The sequence below is a fragment of the Sorex fumeus genome, unplaced genomic scaffold (genome assembly GCF_029834395.1).
Source record: "Sorex fumeus unplaced genomic scaffold, SorFum_2.1 ptg000005l, whole genome shotgun sequence".
In the NCBI taxonomy this organism is placed as follows: domain Eukaryota; kingdom Metazoa; phylum Chordata; class Mammalia; order Eulipotyphla; family Soricidae; genus Sorex; species Sorex fumeus.
Genome location: NW_026606062.1, coordinates 8,807,148 through 8,819,392, shown reverse-complemented (window position 1 = coordinate 8,819,392; position 12,245 = coordinate 8,807,148). Strand labels below are relative to the sequence as shown.

General features: G+C 60.6%; 1 protein-coding gene and 1 non-coding gene across 5 annotated transcripts in view; both read right to left on the bottom strand.

Moving 5' to 3' along the window:
* Positions 1 to 1,116: 1,116 nt before the first annotated feature.
* ATG16L1 (autophagy related 16 like 1) overlaps positions 1,117 to 12,245 on the bottom strand; it is a 28,282-nt gene continuing 17,153 nt past the window's right edge. Inside the window, exons 11-20 of one of the 4 annotated variants that reach the window (XM_056121887.1) lie at positions 12,142 to 12,244; positions 9,669 to 9,774; positions 6,225 to 6,295; positions 4,670 to 4,741; positions 3,213 to 3,333; positions 2,935 to 3,040; positions 2,118 to 2,267; positions 1,944 to 1,991; positions 1,520 to 1,621; positions 1,117 to 1,424 (exon numbers count right to left, since the gene is read on the bottom strand). In XM_056121887.1, the coding sequence (XP_055977862.1) occupies positions 1,331 to 1,424; positions 1,520 to 1,621; positions 1,944 to 1,991; positions 2,118 to 2,267; positions 2,935 to 3,040; positions 3,213 to 3,333; positions 4,670 to 4,741; positions 6,225 to 6,295; positions 9,669 to 9,774; positions 12,142 to 12,244 (973 nt within the window). In that variant the 3' untranslated portion in view covers positions 1,117 to 1,330. The remainder of the gene's footprint in view (positions 1,425 to 1,519; positions 1,622 to 1,943; positions 1,992 to 2,117; positions 2,268 to 2,934; positions 3,041 to 3,212; positions 3,334 to 4,669; positions 4,742 to 6,224; positions 6,296 to 9,668; positions 9,775 to 12,141; position 12,245) is intronic. The other 3 variants (XM_056121897.1, XM_056121911.1, XM_056121904.1) reach the window with 3 other exon arrangements.
* On the bottom strand, positions 11,427 to 11,699 carry LOC130030976 (small Cajal body-specific RNA 6). Its single transcript, XR_008793599.1, has one exon. It is a non-coding gene; the product is annotated as a small Cajal body-specific RNA 6 (non-coding RNA).

Sequence of the window (12,245 nt, the reverse complement as noted above, 5' to 3'; positions counted from 1 at the left end):
AACAGATGGGGTGTTGGCACAGAAAGGGGCTCAGCCCACGTGGGTTAACGCATGATGGAGATCGGTTTGGCAACTCCAGACGCTTCGGAGGAAGGCACACTTGGTCACTAACAGTCTCCAGGAGGCAGTTTTGGACGCCGACCTTCTGTCCTGGGGTCGTGTGGGTCATGGTGGTTCCCGTCCACCGCTAGCCTGCAGTCAGTCCCGGGACTGGCCTGTGGGGCTTCTTGGCGCTGTGACCCAGAGGCCCTGTGAGCCCCAGGCTCCCTTTGGTTCTCCAGCCACGGCCATGCACATGTGAGGGCATGTGTCCTGCATGCAGCGTGGGTTTGAGTGTGGGGTCAGAGAACTGCCGCCTCTTCTCGCGTCTAGCTGGGCCCCACGGCGGGCCAGGCTGGTGAAGGTCTGACGAGAGGAAGTGATACAAGGTTCCTCTGCCCTGGCCTCCTTCTGTGGACACGCGCATCAGGACAGGGAAGGCAGAGGCAGGGCCGGGCCCCTGAGGCTGCAGTCTCGGAAGGAAGAACCGGGCGGGCCAGAGGCCCCGACGGAAACCAGCTGTGTGGGCAGAGGCTGGCACCGGGCCTGGGTGGGTCTCCCGCACACGGACCCCCTTCTCTCCCCCGACCACCAGCCCAGGCCTGGAAACCGGGTCCCTCCAAGCTTGTGCCTCTGTCCGCCTCTCTCTCCCAACGAATCCCAAGACAAATCTCAACAAAGCCCCACACACACCACCGCGAGACCTGGAGTTTGTTGGAAAGTATACGACAGATCTGTTTTATTTACAATCAAGTTCAGTTGGGCAACATAATTAAATAAATAAGAGATGCGCCCTGGCCTGTGAATCTCCATCCCCTTCAACTCAGTTCTCTGCGCGTCTCCAGAAGACGCGGGCGGGGACAGGGGGCAGGCGGGCGGCGCCCCTGGTCTGAGGAAAGGCGCAGCGTCTGCCCTCACCCGCGCTGCAGCGCGCGCACAGCCACGGGAGTCCAGAGGACAAGATAAAAACGATAAAGTGCAAATCAAGAAGGGAGACAAGTCCTGGCGTCCCGAGGCGACACGTAAGTGGCAGACAAGGGTTCCGGGCCCAGCACCGAGGGGACGGCCCGGCTCCAACGAGCGACACATTCAGGGCCACAGTCCTTGGCAGGGGCGGGGCAGCTCGGAGCCGGACCAGAGTCCCCAGAGTCCCGGGGCGCGGGGATTTTGGCACTGGCGTCCAGGGAGGGAGCGGGGAGCCGGGCGGCCCCGCTGAGGTACGGAAGACAGAGCCAGTAGTGTATCCGCCGATGGCAGGGGCGCCGCGCGGACGCCCCGCGGCCCCAGAGCGTCAGTAGTCCGACCACAGCACGGCCTTGCTGCCCTTGTCCACGCTGACCACGTGGGCGCCGGAGGGGGCCCAGGCCACGGCGTTGATGGACGAGCTGCAGAGGGGGAGGGACGGGGGGGAGACAGCGCTCAGGGACAGCCCGCGGACGCGGTGGGCTGACAGGCGAGCGGCAGGCGGTGGCCCGGTTACCTGTGGTGCTTGGCGAGAACCTTCTCCACCTTCCCCGAGAGCACGCTCCACACGTACAGGGCGCCCTCGGCCGAGCCTGCCGCCACGTAGCTGCCGTCGGGGCTGAGGGCACAGGGGTGGCGTCAACGCTCCCCGCCTGGACACCCCCTCGCGGCCCCATGCCAGGGCGTCACCCCGTCACTGGTCTCTACGGCCCTATGCCGGCCACACCGCACAGGTGGGGAGCAGGATGCCATGGTGGGGGGAGGGGACAATGCCCGAGGAGCCCCTCCAGCTCAATCACTGCTCAGGGACCCCGTTCCCCTTCGTGTCACCCCAAATGGAGCTGGGAAGGGAGGCGCAGTTCCAACCCTCTGCTCAGCACACTCACTGCGGGGGAGGGGCTTGGGGGGCCGGAAGGGGTGGGGGGGACACAGCGACTCACCTGAACACCACTCGTGTCCAATCTGAGCCGCACTTGAACCCGGGAGCACTGAAACGGGCAAGGAGCCCCATTACCCTGGCGAAAACCCCGCCCCGCGGGGAGCACGGGGCCGGGTCACGGGGCTAGGGGCGCGGGGAGCACTGGGGGCGCAAGGGACAAAGGGCGCGCGGCCACCTGAAGGTCTGGCGCACGGCGTTGACGCGCAGGTCGATGATCTTCAGCAGGTCGTCCCGGGAACAGCTGAGCAGCTCCGTCCGCTCGGGGTTCAGGTCCAGGGCCGTGACCCTTCCCAGCAGCTCCATCTCCCGGACGATACTCTCCGACCTGGGGGGCGGGGGGAAGGGGCCGTACTGCCACCTGACGGACCGGCTTCCTGGCACGCCCCCTGCCCTCTCACCCCCTCCCCCGGGTGGGGGCTGCAGGACCCTCCAGGAGCGAGGGCTGGCACGGAGAAGGCACACACCGAGGGCGCAGATACGGCCCCCAAACTAAACACTCTGCAAGCCTGCTGGGCCGCGTGTGCCTGGAGCCCAGACCACCCGCTCTGCGCCTCCTGTCTCCTGCTCCCCCCCTCCCCCGGCCAACGCTCTCATCACCACCACCACCCCCCCACTGCTCTCCCTCCTGCCCCTCCGACCCGCGCCAACTCTCATCTCCGGCCCTCCAACATCACACAGAGCCGACTGAAATGTGACCCCAGCTCACCCTGGACACTGCCTGGCACACGGCCAACGGGGGTTCAATCCCCGGCACCCCACATGGTCCTCGAGCCCCACCGGGAGTAACTCCCGAGTGCAGATCCAGGAGTAAGCCCTGAGCCTCATCAGGTGGGGCGCCCCCACCCCCAAAGATCGGCTTGTCAGGATGAACGGCCAGGCCCTCCTCCAGAGATCTGAATGATGTGGCCACACGCCCCCCCCCACCCTCACGGTACCCCGTGTGTCCTGACCGGTGCCGGTCTCCCGCCAGGAACCTCGGGTTCCACACACACCTGATGTCCCAGAAACGGATCTTCTTGTCGAAATGCCCACTCATGACGCACTGCTCGGTGCACACAATGTCGTTGCAGCTGGAGCCGGCAAACACCGTCTTGATGCCTGAGGGAAGGAGCCTCGAGTGAGGCCACGGGCAGAGGCCCCTTGGCCCTGCCTGGCCAGCACCCCCGCCCCCACCGGGAACCGAACCCTGCCGCCGGGCACAGCTCCAAAGAGCAGCCGCGCCCCTCCCTCCCGGCCGCGTCCCGAGGGCTGAGACACTGAATTTCCTCACAGACTTTGCTGCGGAGGTCCCAGAGCTTGAGGGTGCGGTCGTGGCTTCCGGACACGATGCGCGCGTTGTCCAGCAGGAACTTGGCCGAGAGCACTTTGCCGCTGTGCCCGGTGAGCGTGTGCTGGGGGAGAGGGCCCGGGTGAGCGGCGGCTGCCACAGTGGCCGCCCTGGGTGTGGCCCAGCGTGAGGGCATCGGGAAGAGGCCGGGGCGGCCCCCCCAAAGGACAGGATGCGGCACCGCGAGCCCAGACCTCTGGCGCCACCTTTGAAATGGGCTCTGCGTGGGCTGTCGGTCTGGGTCTGCCCAGGGAAGCCCTGGGTCCACCCTGCCTCCGGCCAGTCCGATGCCCCATTTTCAGCAGAGGAGACAGTGGGGGGGTCACAGCAGGAGCCCCGGGATTCTGGACACCAACAGCAAGAGCTCCTGGGGTCTCCACAGCCCCTCCCACACCGACACACCTGCCAAGGAACCAGGACAGCCGCCCCCCCCCAGACCCACAGCACTGCAGGGCCCAGAGGCGGGAGGGACACAGGGAGGGGAGCTGGGGACCGGGCAAGCTGCTCGATCACGCCTGCTGTCACCCAAGACAGGGAGCCCGCAGCAGAGCCACTGCCTCCCCAAGGACTCGGCCATGGTCACCTGTCCCCTGGCCTCCAAGAGAAATTCACCCATTTAGGCCACGCGGATTCCTTGTCGCTGCCAGCAGGGGTGGGGGGCTCAGGGACGCTCGTGCCCCCAGCTCTGCCCGCAGGTATTAAAACGCGGGAGCACAGCAAGGAGGGGTCTGCCTTGCACACGGCCGATGCGGGTTCCATCCCCAGCATCCCACGTGGTGCTCCGAGCCCACCAGGAGTGGTCCGAGCACAGAGCCAGGGGTAAGCCCCGAGCACCACCTAGTGGGACCCAAAAACTTTGAAAACACTCATGTACTTCTCTGGCTGTGACCAGAGCACAGAGTCTGGTCCCCCAGCAGCTCACAGGTGACACACACAGCTGGGATTAAGATACAGATTAGCGCCTAACACGCATCCCTGTCAGCTCCACCAAGGAAACAGCCTCGGCAGGAAGTGCACCCCTTGTTTCTCAAGATCCTTCGAGCACTTTCCCTGCTTCACCAGTCACACTGGGCCCTGCTGCAGGAGCAGGCTGGCAGTGGCGCACCCTCCCTAGGGCTCATCTCTCAGAATGTCACCTGCGTTGTGGGGCCAGCCACCAGGGGCGCCTCAACCGACCATGCTATCGTGGGGGCCAGAGAGGACAGGGGTGCGGGCACATGGGGGAGGCGGACCCCATTGGATTCCAGGCACCACGGGCCTGACCCTAGAGGCCTCTGAGCACTGTTGGGGTGTTCCGGGGATCCCTGGCACCACAGGACCACCCACAACAACCCCCTCGGGCCTGGCACTGAGACAGCACAAGCAAACGGCCTGGCTCAGGAGGTACCGCGCGGGCTCACCCGTAGCCGATAGTCATCCACAGTCCAGATCCGGCTCGCGAAGTCGTTGGAAGCGGCTAAGAGGTACGAGCCCTGGGGACACGGAGGGAGACACAGCGTCAGGCGGAGGTCGACTTTAGGGACAAAGCACGACTCCCCGGCCGGAGGTGGTTTCGGGGACAGGGTCCACAGACTGTGGTGTGTCCGATCTGTCTCCCGGACAGAGTGGGACTAGCCCAAACGAGTCTGCGGGAGTGTCCCCGATCATCTGGGGGAGCCCCCAAGTAAGTTCCGGTGCCTTCTAGGGCATGCCGGACACGATACCATCAGGAACATGCCATTGACCCCACCCCAAAACCCATCCCTCAGGCCCCCCCCAAAAACCCGGCTCCTGAAAACACCTGTCACCCCCCCCCCCCCGCAGTGGCCCAGCCCCCACAGCCTCTCTCGTGCACAGGGACCCTGGAATTTTGGGTCCCGCCTCCCCACTGTCTTCCACACACACAGCCGGAACCTCAGACGGTTCCATAGGTACCTGTCTCCTTGGACACCATCAAGTCACCCACTGATTGTCCCCACGCCCCCTGTAGCCAAGAACTGGCCCAGGGTTAGAGCGAGAGTCCAGCACAGAGGACGCCCACCCTGTGCACAACCAAAAAGTCTCGATCCCCCACGAACACAGTCTCCCAGTCCCTGCTATGAGTGATCCCTGAGCACAGAGCCAGGAATAAGTCCTGAGCACAGCCCAGTGAGTCTCAAACCTCCAACAAAACCTCGAAGAACTTCTGCCGCAGGCCGGTTCTCGCCTTCAAGCCCACCTTCCCTCGAGCACATCGCATCCTGCTCCACGCTGCCTGGGTCTTCGCTGGCCTAGTTCTACCCCGGGGAAGCCCGTGCTGACCCTCGCACACTCTTCCTTTCTCCTCTGACATCGTCCTGAGCAAGTTTCATTCAGTATAACCTACCCTGCTTCGCTAAACAAACGACCCCCTCCCCCACATTTCTGCCAGTGGTTGGAGATCAAGCAGTGATGGGAGATACTGCTGGGCCTGCAACCAAGCCCAGGCCTCTCCCTTGCACCCCACCAGGGCCCCGAGTCCCATCAGGAGTGATCGATACCTGCGCGCAGAGCTAAGAGAGAACTCCTCCGGGTCTGGCCCCCAAGGGCCCGCCCAGACTCTCGGCCATCCTTCCCGGGCACTTTCCCCGCCCCTCACCTAGCTGTCCACTCTCCCTCTCCCTATGGCCATCATAATCTCAGCACTACAGCGGACAGTGAATGTTTCTGAGTCACCCATTGAAAAGCAGATCTACGAGGATCAGGACACGGGCGTGCACACATTCCACACACGGTTCCCCAACAAAGCCCAACGGCCCCCCCACGAGTCTGATGCGGTCACCCAAACCCAGGGTTTCCCAATGGACAGGCCAGTTGACCCGAGCGCCCCCCATATCCTCCCTGCACTCGATCACACCTAGAATAGGGGCCCGGGAGGCGGGGAAGTGACCTCCAGCCTCAGGGCGCGGGTGTCCCCGGAAGGGCCCCGTGGCCGTTCCCATGAGGGCGGATACTCACGGCACTGTCGAACTCGATGCTGGTGATGCCCGCGTTGCTGCCGGAGAGGGAGCCCTTCAATTCGCACTTCTCTGGAGAAACAGAGCGAGGGCGGACAGCTTAGTTGAGGCCCCCAAACCACCACTGTCGGGGGGCGGGGAGGAAAGGGCAGGGCTCCGTAAGGGGGACAGTCACCACAGATCCACACGGACGGAGAAGCGAGCTAACCTGCGACCCCCTAGAGGAGACCAAGAGTCTATGGGAAAAGAAAGATTTGAGGAGCTGGAGCAATAGCACAGCGGGTAGGGCGTTTGCCTTGCACGCAGCCGACCCGGGTTCGATTCCCAGCATCCCATGTGGTCCCCCGAGCACCGCCAGGAGTAATTCCTGAGTGCAGAGCCAGGAGGAACCCCTGAGCATTGCCAGGCGTGACCCAAAAAGAAAAAAATAAAAATAAAGAAGAAAGACTTGACAAGCAAAGACGCCAGGGACAGAGCAGCACTTCTGGTGGGCACTGCTACACCGCTCTCGCCAGGAAATGCAGTGCTGCGGCTAAGTACATGCTCTCAGGGCCAGAGCTGCCAGTGTGGCCCCTGCACTACTGGGCGCGGCCCCAGCCAACCACGTGAGTCTGTTTGCTTTAGTCACTTCTCACGGCTGTTTCTGCGCAGCCAGTGTGGTGCTCCTGGGATCTGTCCTCACGCTTCCTTTGACTCTGGGATGCTAAATAATGCCCGCCCCTGGGCCAGCAGGGCGAGGGGCAGTGGCCTGAGGCTCTGACTTGGGACGGCTCTGGCCACTCGCTTTAGGGACAGGGGCAGAAACTTGGGACGACTGAACTGCCCCAATGGAGGATGTGACCTCCAGATCACAAGAAAGGACAGTTTAAGGACGCTTTATAAAGATGAGCTGAAACAAGGAGGGGAACCGTCCAAAACGGGACTCACAAAGGGGGAGCGCAGATTTGGAAACCATCAATGACAGACCTCCCGATTCAGCACTTCGAAGCAGTAAGAAGAAGAGTGGGTTCAGGGCTAGGACATTTTTGTGCCCCGATTATTATTCTCTGGAGTGGGAGCGGCACACCCAGCAGTGCTCTGGGCTACTCTGAGCTGTATTGTGTTCGGGGCTGCTTCTGTCAGGGCTCAGGGGAACCCTGTGGGACCGGGGATGGAGCCGGCACCAGCTCCAGGCGAGGCGAGCACCTTAACCCCCCTGCCACCTGCAGGTCAGTAATTATTAACCAGGGCAAGGACAATGAACACTCCCCCCCCCCCCCCCCCCCCCCCCGTATTTAGAACACATAGGAGTCAAAAAGCCAACCCACACCTTCTTTAGTGCACAGTTTTTTGCATTTTGGGTCACACCCAGTGATGCACAGGGGTTTCTCCTGGCGATGCTCGGGAGACCACATGGGATGCTGGGAATCGAACCCAGGTCAGCCTTGTGCATGGCAAATGCCCTCCCTGCTGTGCTATCACTCCAGCCTCAGAGCACTTTTATACACCAGACTGTCAGCGCAAATTCTAAGAATCCTCTCTGGCTGATGCCCGAGGCAGCAGTCTATGTGGGGCACTTGCCACGGTGCCAGTGTGTAAGAAATGATCAAAAAAAGAAAAACAAAACAAAACAAAAAAAAAGAAACGATCAATCGATACTACTCTACACAGGAGACCCATTTCAAAGGACCAAAGGCCTTTCAGTGTCCTTTTTTCTAGAAGTAGCAGGGGAGGCTATGTCCAGAGCATCTATAAAATTAGCTCTGACTTTTCGGGGCCCGAGAAATAGTACAGTGTGTCGGGTGCTTGTCTCGCTTGGTTCGATCCTGACATCCCGTATGGTCCCCTGAGCACCAACAGGAGCAATTCCTGAGCGCAGAGCCAGGAGCAACCCCTGAGCATGGCCGGGCGTGAGCCAACACTAAACAACAACAACAACAAAATAGCTCCGGCCTTCAACAAGCAAAAACAGACATTTCTACTGAATAGAAAGGATCATTCTTTTGAAATTTTAAAGCAGTAAAAAACAGGCCCCATATTAATACTTCGTGAACAGTCTCCTAGGCTAGGCGTCCTCAAAGATGCACTAGCCAAAGGGGAAGGAACTGCAGTGCATTCCAGTTAGGCTATGGCTATTTGAAGAGCCAAACATTCAACTTGCTTTTGCAGACTGCAGAAACTACCCAATACAGATTGCGTCAATAAGGCATGTCCTCTCCGGCAGTGAAAAGATACCACTGAATAAAATTTGCTTTTAAAAGTAAATTTTAAAAAGCACCTTTGCTTTTCTTATAGATGTCTTATAGATCTCTCCTGAGCTAGGAGAGAAACAGGCTACCTGTACACTTAACCACGCCTCGAGTGTCAAAACTGGCCTGTGGGCTACAGCAATAGTGGGTTTTTCCTTGCATGCGGCTGACTCAGGATCGGCCCTTGAGCACCGAGCCAGGAAGAACTCCTGAGCACTGCTGGGTGTGCCCCCAAACCAGAGGAAGAGAAAAATTATAGACCTGAGCCGGTGCCACTCTCAAATTCTAAAAGATACTTTCATTTCCTCTGATTTCCTGTAATTTTTCAATTGCGGGAGGAGGGTGTGTGTGCGTGGGGGGGGGGGGAGGTTGGGTGAGAGCTGGGGCCACACCCAGCAGCCCCAGGGGCTGACCCAGGATCCGGTGCAGCTCTGGGGAGGGAACCTGCGTCATCAGTGAGCATCAGTGAGCGCAAACCTTAATCCGGATACTTCCTCTCCTCTATTTTACTACTCAAGGTCATTTCTGACATAAGACGAGAGAAACCAAGTCTTGTTTGATTTTTCCTCTGGCATAATTATGACGACAGCTCCCAGTCATGCCCAGGGCACCAAACATATGGGGGGGGGGGGCGCCCACATGTAAAGGCCGCTCCAGCCCTCTGCCCTCCTCCTGCCCCGGGCCTGGGCCCAAGTCTTGATGTGAGCGCCCTGCCAGACAGGTCCCACTTTTTCAGACTACATCCTGGACATCACCGCATTCACGCCTTTCCTAGGCCACTGGCATTGTGGAATGCCTCGACCACGGTTCTATGCAGAGTTCCCCAGAGCCTCGAGTCGCAAAGTCTTTAGTGCTATTTCTAAATTCTTTTTTTTTGCTTTTTTGGGTCACACCTAGCAATGCATAGGGGTTCCTCCTGGCTCTGCACTCAGGAATGACTCCTGGCGGTGCTCGGGGGACCATATGGGACGCTGGGAATCGAACCCGGGTCAGACACGTGCAAGGCAAACGCCCTCCCCGCTGTGCTATCGCTCCAGCCCCACTCTTCAGTGTTTGAGGCAACACAAACACCTTGATGCCACGGTGCGATTCTCACAGCCACTGCCCAGATGTGAGAGCGAAGAGCGCCGGGGGGCTCTCAGGGGCAAGTCTCAACACAGCACGCTGCTTGGACAAGGGGAACCGGAAGCAAGCTCGCTCCACTCCGCAAGTCTCACCTCCGATCACCTCCCAGAGCTTCACCCTGCGGTCCATGCCCCCGGTGGCCAGGAGCCGGGACCCCGGGCTGAACTGCACTGCGTTGACCTCGCCGTCGTGAGCATCCTGCAAGGCAAGCACCTGCTCTGAGTCCCGGTGGCCTGTGTGATGGCCTCCTTGGGGGGGGCGGGGGGGGGGGGGGGGAAGGGGGGCGCTAGCCTTGCTCCCAGCTAGTTTCAATCCCACAGCGAGGCTCCTTTTTCCTTTATTTGGTTCTTGGGTCACACTCAACAGTGCTCAGGGCTTATTCCGCGCTCAGGGACTACACTGAGACTGGCTGTGCGCAGTTCTTTTTTCACTCAAATACACTGCTGTCATCTTCCAAACATTCAAATTCTGTGTGTATGCATCGCCTCAAGTTCATCTTTGCCTTAATTCATCCCCTCCGCCCCACTACTGCATTCCAACTCCACTTTATTTCTCCCAGCTCAGCTCGTCCGTGATCTCAAGTACTTAAAATCAAGCCCTGTGAACTCCCTCTCCAGGTTGGGGTGAATCTGAGTGACGTCAGGCGCAGTTTCTCCCAACCAGGGGGTTTTCCTGGCTTTCCGCAGTCTCCCACGCTGCCTGTGTAGGAATGCGTTGGACCAGGGCTCAAGGCAGTTCCTTCTGTAAGCGTGATGAGCTAATGGATACTGGCAGGTGGCCTCTGCCAAAAGTCTGAATTTCTGAAAACGTCAGTTAGCTTATCTAGGAAGAAAGGCTTCCGGGGCCTGACACGGCCTGGCGGCAGAGTGCATGCCTCGTAGCTGTGAGCCCTAGGACTGTGAGCATGGCCAGCCCTTCGGTGTAAGTGGCAAGTGTCGCCTGGGGAGAGTCCTTCACAAGGTCAGCCCTAAGCCCAGCCTCCACAGACACACAGGACCTGAAAGGACACCGCTCGACGTCAGGAGAGACACAGCATCTCGCCTGAGAGCAGAAGTGGGAATGCAGGCTATTTGTTCTCTGCAAAGTCTGGGACTTTTATGTTTGGGGTTTGCTTTCGATGGCACCAGTATTTGTTCTGTTTTGTTTGAGGGGGGGTGGGGGGGGGTCAAGGGCGACGTGGTCAACTGAAGCAGCTGGGCCACCAGACCTGGGTATTCTCTACCTGTGCTGTTTGAACTTTAAGAGACAACAAAGTGTGTGTGTGTGTGTGTGTGTGTGTGTGTGTGTGTGTGTGTGTGTGTGTGTGTGTGTTGCTTAGAAGCCGGCCTCACATGCTGGGGGGGAAAAGGCAGCTGAGAGGGACCACCAAGTGTAAATGCGTGCTGAAAGTTATGGACCGAACATGATGGCCACTTACTACCTGTATAACCCACCCACAAGGAAAGAGAGAGTCAAAGGGAATGTGCCTCCCACAGAGGCCAGGGGGAGGGGGGGGATGGGGTGGGGGTGGCAGGAGGGATACTGGGAACACTGGTGGTAGAGAATGGGCAGTGGTGGAGGGACGGGTACTCGATCATTGTATGACTGAAAGGTAAGCACGAACGTGTGTAAGTCTGTAACTGTACCTCACGGTGATTCATTAAAAATTAATAATAATAAAAAAAAGTGTGTGTAGGGCCAACTGTGGAAAACCTGTACCACCAGCGGCCGTCTGCAAGGCGACTTCCGGGAAGACAGGCTGTGAGGTTGGTTGGCAGGAAGCGCCACCATGGCCCCCAGGCCCTGGCCAGTGGGCAGCCGGCCCTCCGCCTCTGGCCAGTCCCTCCCTCTTCCCAGGCCGCGGGGCTCGGAGGCTCAGATTGAAAACTTGAGATCAGGCACCGTCACGACGGCTGCGCTCACTGGGCTCCTGGTCACTGCTGGACGTTGTCCAGGCTGTTGGACATGGCCGGCTGGGCCCCGGGCACTCGCAGGAGCGCGCACCGACAGAGTCCCCTGCTGTCAGCTCCCCGACTGCCCCTCACGCACGACTTGGATGCGCGGGGAGAGCACGGGCAGCTGGGAGCCGAGGGCAGCGCGCCGTGACCGGGTGCGATCAGACCTTTTACCAATCATCATCGACCTCCGTGAGCGGCCCGGGCCCTTGGGAATCACGGGGCGGGGGGCACGGACGCGAGGGGCCTTCACGGGTCACGGCCCACGGGCACAGCGGGCCTGAGCCTCGCCCTCCACCCTCCACGCCTCCCCTCCTCTGCCGCCGCACCCCCTCCTCCCCACCCGACCGCGGGGGCCAAGTGCTCCCCGGCGCAATCCCTGCTCCCTTCCCCCACCGGGGGCCTCGGCGCCCCCAAGGTACAGGGACCCGGTGCTGAACTCAGCCCAGTCCTGTCTCACGGGCCCCACGGTCAGAGGTCACGCAGCAGCAGGTGGAGTTCGCCAGGTCAAAGGTCGCCCCGCCGTCCTCCCCAAACAGACTCTGCTCCGCCACCGCCCAGGGGAGCCGCGGGGCGCAGACGGGGCGAGAAAGGAGCCCCTGGACGTCGGGCGGTCCCCGGCGGTACTTACGAAGACACACACCGCGGTGGTCGGCACCCTCACTTCTTTCCCGGAGCCAGGGGGAGGCTCCACGCTGTCCTGGGGGGCGGGGAGGGAAGAGACGGAGCGCCTCC